The following is a 16,642-nucleotide window of genomic DNA, read 5'->3' as shown; positions in this document are numbered from 1 at the left end:
TGAGAGACAAACCCGAGACAATATGTTTCCAGTAGGGCTCAGCTGCTTATAAGATAAATACTCCTCTGCCACTTCACCAGATGATTAACGGTCCCGGCCCTGCTGTGTCCAGGCAAACTGCCTTTCTGATTCAAGCAGATAAGTACCAGATTCTATGATACCACAGACACAATCCCCTTTTCCTGGTGTGACCACTCCCTTTTCCTTTTTCATACTGCTAGAAGATTTTACACAGAACTTACTCCACACAGACCTACCACTGCATACATTGGTTATAGTAACCATTTTCCACAAAGAAGCAGAAATACTTTTCCCAAGTACATGAATAAAAAGAATGAAAAAGAAAAGAAAAGTTAAAGAAGCGAGAAACATTTGGGGATAAAATCTCATCTTTCCCTCTGTATTGCCACCGCTACTTCCTCAGGGTTCCGTTTGGAGAGAATGTACAGGGTGCTGTGCTACTGGTTTGACCCTACATGGCAGGTTTTTGGTTCTTTATCGTCTACTTCATGAAATTACACACAGGAGAATGAAGTCTTTTACTCAAGCCAAAAGTAGTCAATAATAAAAAATGAAGATAGTTAATTTTAAAATGAACCAGCACCACATTTCACTGAAACCATTGTGAATAAAAGAATGGGCTGCAACTGACAGAAAACAGCTGGGAAGGCATGAAAATAAAATGTGCTTAACAGTTTGCCATGCTGAAAAGGTTTTTCTGCCCATACATGCAATTTTTGGCCTAGGGAGGTAAAGCTCTTTTCAGGAACCACCATTTAAAATAGTAAAGTGTTTAGCCGTAGTGGGATGTGGACAGGTGTAGCCGAGGCACACGCGAAAGCACGCATAAGCTTGAAGGTTCACCCTGTCACAGGAGTCTGTGCCTGGCATAACAAAGAAGGCTAGGATGGGGTTTTGTTTTTGTTTTGGTGTGGTCGTGTTCTTCCCACCTAGTACTAGCAGAGGAGCTACAAAGGCATCAGGGCAAGCAGAACCTGGGGTTAACAGAGAACGCAAACTCCCGCAGTAGAAACTGATCCTCTAGTAATTCATAAATATACATGATGCTATCCAAATATGCCATTTGCCAAATACTTATTTAATACCTAATAAGTGCCCGAGACTCTACTAGACACTCTAACAGTGTGAAAGATATGAAAGATAGGACATGGTCCCTACTTTTAAAAAAGTACCTTCTAATTAGACAAAATTTAGGGATAACAGTTTTATCTCATATGTTTCCAAAATTTAAGCAGAAATCTCTATTCTAAATGGACAGGAGTTCTAAGAACAGAGATTAGGGAAGAAAGGGAGCTAACATGGAAAAAGGAGAACCTGAAATGTCTTGGTTTGAATAGATCAGAACACAGAGGAAAAGACATTCAGCATGGCAAAGACAGGTGGGTAGCCATTTTTACCTCACATAATGAGGTAATGGGAGATACTGGCTCAGCTGTCCCTGAAGGGCTCTTAGGAGGAGTGAAAAATAAAGTCGGCCAGTAAAGGGGTTAGCAGTAGACAGAATAATGGTTCCCTCAAAGATGTCCAAGTCCTAATCCCCAGAATCTGTGAATGTATTTGCTTACATGGGAAAGGGGACTTTGCAGATGTAATTAAATTAAGGACTTTGAAAAGGGGGGATTATCTGTGCGGGCTCAATATTATCATAAGAGGGAAGCACAAGGAAAAGGGGATTGAGTCTGTGGTGTCATAGAAGCTGGTACTTATCAGGATGAATCAGAAAGTCTGTTTACACAAGGTGTCAAGTCAGAAGAGAGGTGATGACAGGAGACGTTATGATGGACACAGAAGCTGAAGTGGAGTGACTGCTGGCTTTGAAGATGAAAGAGGCCACAAGACAAGGAATGTTGGAAAAGACAAGGAAACAGATTCTGTTCTAGAACCCACAGAAGACTCAGCTACCGTCAGGTAATAAATCTGAAGGCTGGATGTGGTAGCTTACACCTGTAATCCCAATACTTTGGGAGGCCAAGGCGGGCGGATCACCTGAGGTCAGTTGAGACCAGCCTGGCCAACATGGTAAAACCCTGTCTCTACTAAAAATACAAAAAAGTAGCCGAGCGTGGTGGTGCATGCCTGTAGTCTTAGCTACTCAGGAGGCTGGGGCAGAAGAATCGTTTGAACCTGGGAAACGGAGGTTGCAGTGAGCTTAGATCGTGCCACTGCACTCCAGACTGGGTGACAGAGACTCTGTCTCAAATAATAATAAAAAATAAATTTTAAACCACTGCATTTTTGGTGATTTGTTAACAGCAGCAATAGGAAACTCATACAAGGTTTAAGATTATTGGCCTTGAGGGTCAATGTCTATGATGTAGTAGACAACAGAGACTGTTTCAGTGCATTCAAGTAAGAGAATGAAGATAAAAATGGTGTTTTAGGAAAACTGGTCTGCAGCAGAGAATAGATAAGGATCTGAAATGGTTAAAGTAATACTGATATAAAGTAGTAAGACTCTGGACTGGGATGGTAGGAATAGAAAATGAAAAATTAGTCTGGGCGCAGCGGCTCATGCCTGTAATTCTAGCACTTTGGGAGGCAGAGGTGGGTGGATCACCTGAAGTCAGGAGTTCAAAACCAGCCTGGCCAACATGGCGAAACACTGTCTCTACTAAAAATACAAAAATTAGCCAGGTGTGGTGGCAGGCGCCTGTAATCCCAGCTACTCGGGAGGCTGAGGCAGGAGAATTGCTTGAACCTGGGAGGTGGAGGTTGAGGTGAGCTGAGACTGAGCCACTTCATTCCAGCCTGGGCAAAAGAGCAAGACTCCTTCTCAAAAAAAAGGAAAAATAAAATGAAAAATTAAGTAGTGTGTATTGTAAGAATTTGGAAGATAATGCAAGGTAACAGAAAAGTAAGCACACACTTGAAGCTTTAAAACCTTGAGATGTGTGGTTCTAAGCTTTGTGACTTCAGTGTATGTGATGGAGGTAGGTTAGGAAGGGTTGTGTCTAAGTGATAATTACACTATAGGAATTCTCAAACTTCAACAGGCATTAATCATCTGGGGTACTGCAGATTATGGGGCTCCATCACAAAAATTCTAATTCAGTATATCTAGGGTATTGTCCAACAATTTTCCCTTAGATAATTCAAAGTTCACATTTTGAAAAATACCAACTAAAAGAAAAACTAAAAGAAAATAGAATCAAATAATCATCATAGCACATGAAGAAATGACTAATTTTAAGATAGAATCTGAAAGGGTAAAAACAGACATATTAGTAAACATAAAAATTTAAAACTTGCATACATTTAAAATAAATGTCATAACCAAAATTAAAAGGCCCTTGTGAAAAAATGCTTTCAGTAAATGGCTAATATTGTATTAATAGGCCACATAAACTAATAAGCAAAAACAACTGAGACACTAGCAGATAAATGAGAAAGCACATAAATAGCCAATTCTATTGAAAGAGGGACTACAACTCCTAAGCAAACCTAAGAAACACCTATTAAAACAAGGCAACATACATGCTTGCTAATAAACAAATCTATTTTTTGGAGGTGTAATATAGTTAAATATTTCAAGAGAATTAAGTAACAACAGATTCAACTACATTTAAAGGGAAAATATTTTATGTTAAACTTTAGCATTCAAAGCATGTCACGAGATTCAAATATGGAAATTGAGGGTACCAAAACTGCAATAAAAGGGCAAGGTTGCACGATGTGGCAGCAGCAGTCAGTCAAGCCCGAGTACTCTGATTAAATTTTTTACTCATTTCAACCCTTCTTAGCACACAATCTTACAGTCAAAATTACAGATTTATGTTTAGTTTTATACCCCATCGTTATTTGTATTTCATGGCTTTTTAGAGTTACCTTTTTGCCAAATCTAATACAATCACAAGGGGGCACGTAAAGGAGACTTTTAGCAGCTGCTATCCCCTTGATAATACACAACATTAGACAGTGTATCCCAACTAAAACTCTGCTCCACAAAGCTATTTTTATCTCTATGTCTCTGTAAAGTTGTCTCAAATATTTTAACAAGGCTGCTAACAATATTCAAAATTGAGAGATTTGAGAATTTCTATTCTATGAATGCTAGTAGACCTAACTATATAAGAATAGATAAAATTATTAATAGAACTGCAGAAACTGAGAGGAAAGAGAATCCTGGAAAATCTAGGAATGTTTTTGACCATGAATAGCTAAGAACTGTCTATACTCACTGGGGAGAGGGTCCTCCTCTGCAGAAGAAAATAAACTCTATTAGAGCAGAGAACAGGGTGAACAAGGCTCTCTTCCAGAAGCATGGGCAGCCTCGTGCTCCGGGCAGGCCTAATTGGCAGTCACCCAGCTGTGCCTGGTGTGGAGCTGGTCCCTGAGTATCTGGAGAGTACAGCTGGGCTGTGCTAGGGTCATGGAGTCCTAGGTGCTGACTTGGAAGGTTAGCAAGGGGCCTGCATGTGACAGGCTGCCTCCTCTAGACTGGTCAACAGAGGCTTGGCAAGGCAGGGGGTGCTGGTTTTAATCCCACAGCAGGGACTTATTTCATCAGGTACCCAGAAGAAACCTCACTAGGATCTGTTTCCTCCCAAAACACACACAAAAAAACAGAATTCCCTGGGAAGGAAGTGAGCCCCAGACTCCAGATTTGTTTCTCTTTGGAGCACCCTGGTGTTGGTGCCTTTGTAAAGTCAATGGCAACACCTGGTCTAAATCTGTGTTCACCTGTACTGTTTCTTTTCCAAGTCAAACTGGATTGAACAAAGTGCTAACTGGAGAACTAGATGTGGATTATCCCCTGCCGTCCTAACAGAAAAGTGTACTGATCTTAGAGCTCCCCTTTAAAAGAAAAGAGAAGGAAACAGTCTCACTAATCTCTCACTAATATCCTGTTAACGTTTATACGTTTATCCTGTTAACGGGATTTTTCTGGGCAATTTCATGAGGTATTTGTAGAGATGAAAATAATTTCAGCACACCAATAATAATTTATAACATAGAAAAAATTAAATTTAGGTAGAAAATAAAGAAGCATTTACTCTTCTATGCTTTAATAACCGTTTCTCCAAGCTCTTTCTTTTGCTTTTCTGTTTCGTTCATCTAAGACTTTTAAAGAAGTGTATCCTAATGCCGAAACATCAGTTTTGTAAAGTGGCCCTTTACAATTCAAAAAAAGGCTAAGAGCCTCTTTTAACTTGTGTTCCCCAGTCTTTGAATACACAAGTACATGTATGTGATCTTTTCCAGGTACATGTAAGTATAAGCTGAGTTTAATAAATTTCTTCCTATAAGATAATCATTTGCTTTTTCTCCCCATTCTGTAAAGAACATTAAGTGCATTTCATGGATAAAACAGGGTCTGGGTCTTATTCTTTCTGAACCTGTAATGTCGAATGCAACATACTGCAAACAGCTTGCTGCCTCAGATTTTTACATGTAAACAATCTTAACAGAAAATCTACCTATTCAGAAAGCATACCTTTAAAGAACTGAATAATTTATTCTAAAAAGAAATTTATTTCATGATAAAAGAAAATGCATATACAAACACAAGAAATATCAATGCTCTTAGAATCACAGAAAGGAGTATTAACATTATACCATCTGCCTCATAGAGAAAAGAGAAAAAAAAACAAGAAACAAGTTACCTTTTTGTGCAAAGCATGAAATTCACTGTATCTCTTTTCAACAAAATGTTTTCTTCCATTCATTAGCACTTCTATCTTAAACACCTGAGGAAAAAATTTAAAAGAGTAATTATATTAGTTCAAAACCTTCAATTGTCTGATGTGGTAAGTTTGTGACCATGATATATTTCATCCCTTTAATTATAGTAGCTGATCCCCCAAAACCCAGAAGGCTCAGGAGACCCTGGCCCAACAGCATTGATTAATGAGCACTCGGACCAAAGGCTCACTAACAAAGTGCGACATTCTCCAAAAACCTGTCTAAAAACAAGGGAAACTTACATGCATTAAAAAAACTACCTAATTTTTTAATAAAATAATATTTTTTGCATAAAATGATTTCACCAAGTGAACATGATAGCACTGAAAAAATACTCTTTACCAGAGTATTGCAAGAGGAGTACTCTGGTAAAAAGCTCAGGCATGTGGCATTTCACTATGGGCATTTCAATGTAGGCAGTACTGTGTCTTTACAAGACAATCAGGCAAACAGCAGAGCATTTTAGGTTAATGTCTTTCTAACCTGAATATTCATCTCTAGTCTCAGCTGGGCTTATTCTGCTGTTTGCAAAACAGGGAAAATGTAGTAAAGGCTCATTTTCCCTGCATGATACAAGTGACAGCTTGTTCTCCTAGCTCCACAAGGTTGAAAGGCCAGATGAAAAGGCTCTCTGGGTGCACTAATTAGTAGGCACTAACATGACATTTTCTTGATTCTTAGGTCAGTGGGTCAAGACTGGAAACAAGGGATGAGAAATATTGTGAAATGGTCATGAAAATACAATGTTAAGGTCGGATGGGGAGGGATGGTTGGCAGGATCTAAAGAGGAGCTGTCATTGCAAAAGTTTGTATTTGACTCCTGTTTTGCTAAGTGAGAGTTTAGAAACACTAAGATGAAGGAATATTGTTTAATTACTTAATAAGCCTAATTTTCTATTTCAATCACCCTTCTAAAAAAAATACAAAACTGTAGAGATCACATGACACTAAAAAGCATTAAAAGCATTCTTACTTTTAGTCTAAAAATAAGAACTACTTAAATTTGGCATGTGAGATACAAGGTTGCACATCTTCATTATGAAAATAGATTGCTATGGCTCTATATTTCTGTCTTATATGTAAGTATGACTATTTTAGAAATCCAGAAATTATGTCATCAAACATAAAATCTGTTTGCATTTTTGTGCTGCTTTGAATCAGAAACAAAATCTTCTGCTGCATGACTCAGTTTAAGAAATCTCTTTCATTAAGTGTTAAATTTTTAACAATTTAATCAATATTTTATATTAACATTTTGTTTTTCAAGAAATACCCCTGAATAAATACTTTCCTTTGGTGAACAAATAGAAATATTTTCTTTTGAAACCATATGCATATGCTTCAAATTCTCAGAAATTCTTAGATTATTTTTTAGGAAAAATAATCTGTTTATTAATTCACCAGAGAAAATTACTCTTCTTCAAAGGTCTTGCCAGAAATAGAATCAGGAAAACACCTCAAGAAAACAAACAAGAGAAGCACAGCTTTAACGTGGGGGCTTGGTAAATAGGCTACAGAGCCCCTTTTTTACTATCAGGACAATATGTAGCAATGAAAGTAGTTTCCATCTGCTGAGCTTTATGAAATAAATGAGGTTATGTTCTGGGTCTTATTGCTTGAGGCTTTATCACAAAACCATCACCTTAATTGGCACATTAGCTACAGAATCTGTAAAACAGGGAGAAGGTTGAAAATTCGGCAAGCCTCTACCTACTTGCCCACCCCTCAAAGTGGCCCCCCTTGAAGGCCAGGGTAAGACAAATTACACAATGGCTGCTTCATGGAATGTCATCTCTTCTACTGACCAGATGGTTCCATTACCAAATTCCACAGTTACTCTTAACAAGCACTAAATTCACAGTGAGCGGTGGGGGAGGGTGGATGTACACACATCCACAGGAAAGTTTGTGATAAACTTTAATTCTTATATTTTATAACATTACAATTGAAAGAACACACAATATGCCTAATACTATCAAGACTTTGTTCTTCTAAATTCTGGGAAAATATCTTGGAAAGGAAGTTGTTCATCAGGACTTTCATGACAAAGTGAAGCAAGAAACAGAGTCAATTTAATAAATCCGGCCAGGCACAATGGCTCACGTCTGTAATCTCAGCACTTTGGGAGGCCGAGGCAGGTGGATCATGAGGTCAGGAGTTCGAGACCAGCCTGGCCAATATGGTGAAACCCCATTTCTACTAAAAATACAAAAATTAGCTGGGTGTGGTGGCGTGCGCCTGTAGACCCAGCTGCTTGGGAGGCTAAGGCAGGAGAATCGCTTGAATCCAGGAGGCAGAGGTTGCAGTGAGCCAAGACCGTACCACTGAACTCCAGACTAGGCAACAGAGCGAGACTCTGTCTCCAAATAATAATAATAATAATAATAATAATAATAATAATAATAAATCCTATTTTCCTGAATACCATGCCAGGTCATTTTTGTAAAGTCTTTCCAACTTTCCTACATATGTTGTCCCTGCTGCCTGGAAATCCCTTTTCTTGCTTGACTCTGCTGGCAAACTCCTAGTAGTGATTATACACCTCGTGAGGTGACAGCTTCCAAGATGGTGCTGGGAAGGCACTCAGCACAGAATCCACCATTCATCTGTTTATTTATTCAACAGATATTTACTGAGGGCCTGCAAGCCACGGAGCCCAGGAGTTGTTCTAGACTCTGGGATTCAGCACTGAACAAGACTGACAAGAGGTCAGCCTTTATGCAGGCTGAGGAGGGCGGATCACCTGAGATCAGGAGTTCAAGACAAGCCTGGCCAACATGATGAAACCCTGTCTCTACTAAAAATACAAAAATTAGCTCGGTGTGGTGGTGCACGCCTGTAATCCCAGCTACTTGGGAGGCTGAGGCAGGAGAATTGCTTGAGGCGAGAGGAGGTGGAGGTTGTGGTGAGCAGAGATCACCAAAAAAATAAAGAGAAAAGAAAAAAAAGAGTTGAGTGTACTGCCTCTGGAATTTCAGATTGGCTGTGGGTGGACAAGGACTGTTTTTACTCCTATTGAAAAAACAACAACAACAACAACAAACAACAAAAAACTCCCACACACTTTAAGGTGAAAACCAAGGGCACTTCTGGCCAAGATGGAGTAACAGGAAGGAGATGTAGCCTCCCACTTGAAACTGGGCAAATTAAATAAGTGTACAAAATATGTGGGAAAAATGGCTCTCAGGACATTGGACATTGGGAAATGAAGGACAGTGAGAGACAGGAAACAAACAAGGAGAGCCCTACTATTAACCTCAGCTTGCTGCCCAGAGAGAAGCTATGCAGGCCTCTGCCCAGGGAAGGGGACTCCACCCAGTAGAGCCCTGCGGTCCCCTGAGTTAAGGAAAGGGAGCTGGGAGTATGTAGAACAGGGAGCTGCACCCCAGGAGAATGCCTGCAGCTGAGGAGGTCTCCCTCAAGTATTCAGGTGAAAACCGATCGGCACGTGAGACTGGGTAAACTATCCAAGGATACGAAAAGGATTAGCGTGAGCAGGGTTCAGAGCTCACATGCAACAGGCAATGGTGCCTGTGTCCAAAAGCCGGGGCAGAAAACCTCATAATTCACGAGGCATTAGTTACAGTACCCTGAAGGTTCTTAACTCAGAAGCAGGGAAAATGAGCTGTTTCAGTCCAGTTTAACACTTCAAAGCCAGGTCTGAAGACATCAAATTGTTTCTGGGTAACTTAACCACATACCAGAACAAAGCTCAAGAATATTTTTAGGACTATAAAAATATCTAGAACCCAACAAGGTAAAATTAACAAAATGTAAATTACCAAAAATGTTGCCAGATTTCACCCCTCCAATGTACTAAGTTACACTGTTACAAATAGGACTGTCTGGTCCATCCTTGTCAACATAGTCCTACTTTGGCCAATCTGGTGCATAAAATGAGAATTTTTTCTTTTTTTTTTTGAGACAGAGTCTTGCTCTGTCTCCCAGGCTGGAGTGCAGTGGCGCGATCTCGGCTCACTGCAACATCTGCCTCCCGGGTTCACGCCATTCTCCTGCCTCAGCCTCCCGAGTAGCTGGGACTACAGGCACCCGCCATCACGCTCGGCTAATTTTTTGTATTTTTAGCACAGACGGGGTTTCACCGTGTTAGCCAGGATGGTCTCAATCTCCTGACCTCGTGATCCGTCCGCCTTGGCTTCTCAAAGTGCTGGGATTACAGGCGTGAGCCACCGTGCCCAGCTAAAATGAGAATTAATTGGGCATATTTTGACAAGCATGTATGGTGGCATAAGTTTCCATTCCAACTATCTCACATAAAATTACATATAAGCCTGACCTACCTGTTTATTTTTATTGTATTCATTTACTTAGTTATGTTGCTCAAGCTGGACTCAAACTCCTGGGCTCAAGTGATCTTCCCATCTCAGCTTCCCCAGTAGGTGGGATTAGAGGCCCATGCCACTGCGCCTGGCTTTGACTTGCCTGTTTGGTTTTCTATTCCTAGAGACATCTTTCCTCAGAGTTTTCCAGAAATCTCCCCTGTATAAAGTAAGGGAAGCTGCATGTAATTAAATAAATGTATTAAGGATTCCATTTAGGTTTGCTTAACAAAACAAAAATCATTCTGTTCATTTGACTAAATTTTTGCCACAGTTCTAGAGACATTAAGTCAATAGAATTCAAATTGAAAAGGAAAACAAATGCCATTACTTTAAAGGGAAGAATCTGATCCCCAAGTGTGGTTTTTATTACATGTCAGAGCCAACTTTTTTTCTTTTGTGGTAATATCTCTGAAATTATACTAGAAGCCAAGGATAAAATAGTTCAAAATATGGGTTTATACCCTAATTTTCAGGAATATATCTAATAAATAAAATAAACTTAAGCTAAGGAAGGACTTAACTTATATTCCAGGTTGAATGGTCTCTCTCTTTCAGAAGCTTATACATTACAAGGTTGATCACTTCTAAAGCAAAAAAAAAAAAAAGAAAAAGAAAAAAGGAAAAGTATTCTCTATAACAGATTGAAGATATCTAATAAATAATTCAAGTGCCTGCCAAATACAGACGGGGGTTCTATATACAAATAAAGATTTAAGCCCAAGGTTCCAAGTAGTTTAGGCCAGTGTATTGTTACACTGGGAATCTGAAATATACATGAACACAACTATCTGCTTAGAATACGACTTTTCATAAATATATATATATATACACACATGCATATATATGTATATTTAATACTTGTTCATCAGAACAAGATGCACCAAATATTAAAGCAAAGCTTGAAATCAACATTCTCCTTCTTTAGTAGGAATAAACAGTCAAGATAATAAAATAAAGAAGGTAGTTATTCTACTATAAAAAGTTGAATCTCTAAAAGTGCCACTTCTTGTGTGCCTATTGTCAGGTGCTCAGCAGGGTATTAATTCAGGTACTTAGCAAGGTATTAATTCACAACACACACAGTTTTTACGAGGGTACAAAAATAAGAAAACCTCTAATTGTAAAGATTTATTATGGTATTTGATTTCTAAGTACATTTACATTTTTAAAAACTAGCATAAAAATTTGATTTGTTCCTATTCTGAGCCTTAAGTCATGTTTCCTCCATTGTAAGATGCCACATTGATAAAGCAAGAGAAATTACTAATTTAATCATACTATTTAGGGTAGGGGGAAAAAGCTTTTTCCTCATATTTCAAAAATATCTAAATTTCAGAAATTTTATAAAGTTTTTAAGAAAAAGACATGCTGCTACAAACAAACCACTACTTCAAAAAATAATTCTCTCTATATAGTAAGCCCTCACTTAACGTTGCTGATAGAGGTTTTTGGAAACTGGGACTTGAAGCACATATAACAAAATCAATTTTTTCCTCATCAACTTCCTAACAAAACGACATGATTCAAGGACCTGCTGTATGTCATTTCACTTCAAGTTGCAGTTTCCAAGAACCTACTGATATTAGGTAAGAACTCACCATAATTGCCACAACAGAATACCTGTGTAAGAGTTGAACATGATTAAATGTAAGTGTGTGTGTATTGATATGATTCTGCTTTCGAAAGAAAATTCATGATACCAAAAAGAACATCAGGAAGATCATGGATGAAAGACAGAGAATGAATATCCACACTACAATGAGAAGAATCCCTGATGAAAGAACAAAAAAATTAGAGCAAGAGCAAAAATCAAAGACAAAAGAAATTCAACTTTCTTAAGCTGGAAAGATCAAAAGGGTTTATATATCCCAGGGAAAAACAAGACAAGGATGTTCACACCTACCCACCCTAGAATTTGTTTTTAATTACCAGCATAACCAAAATATACAAGTAATATACAGGTGCAAAAAGCAGAAACAAAGATCAGGATGACCCTAAACTTTTTCTCTGACACGCTAATTGCCAGAAAAAGTAGAGCAATGCCTGCGGAGTTTCATGAGAATATTATTTAACAGTCATCTAAATTATTATTCATGTATAAAGACAACAAAAAGTCAATCTCAGTTTGCAGGAAAACTCAAAAAACACATAACCCAAACATCTTTTTTGAAAAATTTACTGAAGGTGTAGAACTACCAATGGAAAGATAAATCCAAAGGAAGAGACTGCTAGTCAAGAAAAGGCTGATGAAGTGCCCAGCAGGAAGCACACAAGGGATTCTAGGCCACTTGGAGGCATCTTCTCACAGGCTGCTCTGTTGTTCTCCTCTCTAGAAAGATTTGTAGTCAAAGGTGCTTGGCACGCAGAGAAACAAAAGAAATCCATAGAAAACCTGTTCAAAATTTTAGCTCCAAATGTCTTCAAAGTTTGATAGTGCATGAGCTTTAATGTAGAATTCCATATCTAGTCAAATCTTCCACCAAGGGCAAGGAAAAATGTTATTTTCAGACATGCAGGAGCACAAATGGTTTATTAGGTACACATCCAGGAACCTTCTTTCAATATTAAAAAAAAAAGAAAAAAAAAAAAAGGAATTCACAAAAGAAGCCAAGACTGTGGACCTAACCTAGAAACAAAGTGGAGAAAAAAAATCCTAAAATGTAGCTTTGCAGTCTTAAAAGTGTTCAAATTAGAATAAGAGCCAGAGAGCTCCAAGAAGAAGGCGTTTGCGGAAAAAAAATATATATATGATTAATACAAATTATAAGGTTTTAGTGATAGTGTCAAAGCATTTATCTTTCTCTGTCAAGAAAAAAAGTTACTTAAAAATTTCAAGAAAAATAAACAAAACTATATACAATGTAATGGTCCAAATATGAAGCAGACTAAATGTAATATGATTTGGTGCAGTTTACAGAATAATAAGAAAAGAGTGTCCATTTGGCATAACACTTGAAATATTTCCCACTGAGCAGTACAGACTTAGTAATTTATAAGGCAACATTTTCTTCTCTGCAGTTCCAAATACACTTCTTGATTATTCCGTGAAAATATAAATAAATATACGTACACATACATATATATAATTATAATACTGGAAACATTAATTATGGTGCTAAGGTTTTGGAATCAATCTATACAGCATAGAAGACAGTTATTTTTATAGAACATATTGTAAATATCCTAAAACCCTGTCAGTATAAAATGGCATACAAAGCAGAAGATAAAAGATGAATTGCGGAGGGACCAGGTGAAAGAAAGTGAACGGGGTGCAGATTTTCTCCTCTTGCATAATTGGTAGTCCGAGAATACTGCTAAAAGTTGGTGAATAAAGAAAAAAATTCAAATTGCAAAGTAACCAATAGAAAAAATTGTAATATTAGTTTAAAAAATTGATGAAATTAAAATCCTATACGTAGTGAAAACTGAGTGCTGAAAGGAGACAAATACATGGGTAGAGTAAGCTAAATCCAGCTTTTAAAATGCAGGGACAGTGGACGTTTTCAAAGATACCGACATCAAGAAACGGAGATACAGATACGTTATTTAGAATCATGGTGCTTTAAACAAACCAGCAACTTTTAAAATAACTTCTGATTCTGGAAGGTTCTAGACACATTTTATCTTTTCCTTTTACATGTTTACGCAGTGCTGGGACTTTTTCCACACGCTATATTACTTTCAGACATCCTAGAATGATACCTGCTAAATGTTTTGAATCCTTCTGGTCATAAAGAAAAAATTTTCTTGAGTTCACTGATATTTATAGGATTCCAGATACTTATAGGATTCCAGGTTTTCAGTATAAACCTTAGTACTAATTGTACCTGCATCTCCTTGAGTGATGAATTGAGTATGAAAAGTCTTCATTTTTCTTCTCCTCTTAAGCTGCATCAATATGACACAAAACCAATCAAATCCGTGTGAGGGAAAAAATGCACTCAAAATATATCAGGTCATACGTGCTGACTGGCTATATAGTTTTTCACTAGTTTCAATATCATATAACTTTGACTTAAGATTTTCTATAAAATATGAACACTGCTGGTTCTTTGCTTACCTGAGTTGTGACAATAAAAAATCACACATTATGTTACTCAATGAAACATTCTAGAAGATAGCTGCTATCATATAGCTTTTATATACCTTTCTTATTCTTCCTCACAACTTGCTTTGCAATAATAAAAATAAATTTTATCTCCACTATTGCAAAGCAAGTTGTGAAGAAGAGTAAGAAAGGTATATAAATTTGGGCAAATCTCAAAATATCTTTGAGTCATAGCATCTTCATCAATAAAATAAGAATGACAAAAACCATGTCTACTGTACTAGTTTGTTGGATAATAAATGTCTTGGTGCTTTGTAAGATATTTTGAAATAGAAGTAATTACTGTAAATTATGAATAAGTTGACAAAGTCTCCAGCAGAAAGCAGACAATGGTTTTCATGGGCATTTCAGGACAGCCTTCTTTACAGGCTAGTCAAAGAAGAGATTTGTGGTTGAAATAGCTTGTCATATAGAGAAGCAAAAGAATCCATCTTTATTCTCTCAAAACTTCTAGCTATAGATTGCACCTCCTTATCACAAGCCCGTACCTTCTACAAATCATACTAACTCTTGCACCTACTTCCAAAATCTTCCAGTATCTGTTCCAACCCATCAACACACCCTTGTTTCCATAGCTGTCCCGGAAGAGCAAATCAGAAGCAATTTCTTCTTGAATTCTCCACTCTGGGCACCACCTGCACAGAGCTGGGTCACCTCTGCTTACAGGTGAGCCTTTCCAGGCCCAGGACTCCTGTCCTATCCTCCTTTCAGCATTCAAGTAAAATCTCACCTCCATTCCAGAGCCTGCTGAAACTTCAGGCATCACTGCCTCCCATACCTCTACTTAAAGACAGCATCTAAATGGCATGATCAGATTACATAAAGTATAGTCACAGATTCTAATTTAACTTTCAGTATTACCAAATATAATCCTATTGACTATTTCACACAGATATGTACTATATGCCCCAAATAACCTGTACTTTTTAGGAGAATTTTTTTAGGGAAAAGAGGAACCTACAATGCTGTTTTAAGAAAGTATTTGTGGCCGGGCGCGGTGGCTCACGCCTGTAATCCCAGCACTTTGGGAGGCCGAGGCGGGCAGATCACAAGGTCAGGAGATCGAGACCACGGTGAAACCCCGTCTCTACTAAAAATACAAAAAATTAGCTGGGCGCAGTGGCGGGCGCCTGTAGTCCCAGCTACTCAGGAGGCTGAGGCAGGAGAATGGCGGGAACCCGGGAGGTGGAGCTTGCAGTGAGCCGAGATTGCGCCACTGCACTCCAGCCTGGGCGACAGCGTGAGACTCCGTCTCAAAAAAAAAAAAAAAAAAAAAAAAAATATATATATATATATATATATATAAAAAGAAAGTATTTGTAATACAGTATTAATGAAAAAGCAGGATAAAATAATTTATTCACACTGTGCTGTTGACTACATAAAATATGCATCGAAAGACAACAAATACAACAAAGTCAAAATGATGCCTGAATGGAAGGATTACGAATTATTATAATTTTCTCTGTAATCTAAAATTTTCATTAGAGTATATACTATTCTTACAATCAGGAAAAAATAATCAAATTTCTGTCTTCTAAAGTTATACTACAATAAATGTAATAAATGCTGACTTTTTTTAAATACAGCTATCATGTTCTTATGAAATTCACTGATGTATTTCCACAGATATTTATTGAGGTTTGTGCCAGGCACTTTGCTATTCTCTGCATTAATAGCAAAAGAAGCAGCAGCTAACATGATATAATTATGAATTGTTTTGATTACTATATCACTTAATCTCTTCTCTGTAAGCACCATGAAGGCTAAGACTATGGCTATGCTATAATGGACTATGTGTGCTGTAAAGCAGATGTCTAAAAAGCTATCTGGGCCAGATGTGGTGCCTCACGTCTATAATCCTAGTGCTTTGGAAGGCCAAAGTGGGAGGATCGCTTGAATGCAGGAGGATCGCTTGAACCCAGGAGTTTTGAGAACAGCCTGGGCAACATAGTGAGACGCTGTCTTTACCAAAGGAAAAAAACTATTAAACAGGCATGACGGTGAGTGCCTGCAGTCCCAGCTACCTGGGCAGCAAGGCAGAAGGATTGCTTGAGCGCAAGTGCTCGAGGCTGCGGTGAGCTATGATTGTGCCATTGCACTCCAGCCTGGACGACAAAATGACAACCTGTCTCTAGAGAAAAAAAAAGGCTATTGGAGCTATACTCAATATAAAATGCTTCTTTTTCCCCTCAAATGAATATGCCTTGGAAACAGTTTTTAATAAGAGAGGACAGGATTTGCTCTCAGGGACCTGGGAAGTTTTTCCTAAAGAGTTAATGCTTCAGAATAGACTACAGGGAAAGCAGGCAAAGAGGAGGGACAAGCACTGTGGGCAGAGCATGTGCAAAAGCCCTGAAGCAGCAGGTGAGAGGCTGGAAGCAGCTGACTGTGGTACAGCCAGGCAGTGAAGACACACCTCTGAAGGAGGCTGGAAAGGGAGCAAAAGGCTAACTCCCCTCATCTTCTCTATAAGTATTAACGGTCT

The 16,642-nt window shown here is 38.2% G+C and overlaps 1 protein-coding gene across 12 annotated transcripts in view; it reads right to left on the bottom strand.

The window, feature by feature from the left end:
* The window catches only part of SNX24 (sorting nexin 24), a 192,001-nt gene that overhangs the window by 82,988 nt on the left and 92,371 nt on the right, over positions 1–16,642 (bottom strand). For 10 of the 12 annotated variants that reach the window (XR_012414035.1, XR_012414036.1, XR_012414037.1 and 7 more), the window contains one exon: positions 5,625–5,708. Coding sequence is in view for 9 of the 12 variants with exons in the window: in XM_015451817.4 (XP_015307303.1) it covers positions 5,625–5,708 (84 nt within the window). In the remaining 3 variants the exon portion in view is untranslated. Of the gene's footprint in view, positions 1–5,620; positions 5,709–10,004; positions 10,204–16,642 lie in introns of those variants that run through there. The other 2 variants (XM_065546681.2, XM_073994100.1) reach the window with 2 other exon arrangements.

This window comes from Macaca fascicularis, chromosome 6, assembly GCF_037993035.2.
Source record: "Macaca fascicularis isolate 582-1 chromosome 6, T2T-MFA8v1.1".
Taxonomy (NCBI): Eukaryota; Metazoa; Chordata; class Mammalia; order Primates; family Cercopithecidae; genus Macaca; species Macaca fascicularis.
Note: the sequence above shows the minus strand (reverse complement) of the source record. Positions and strands in the feature narration are given on the sequence as shown.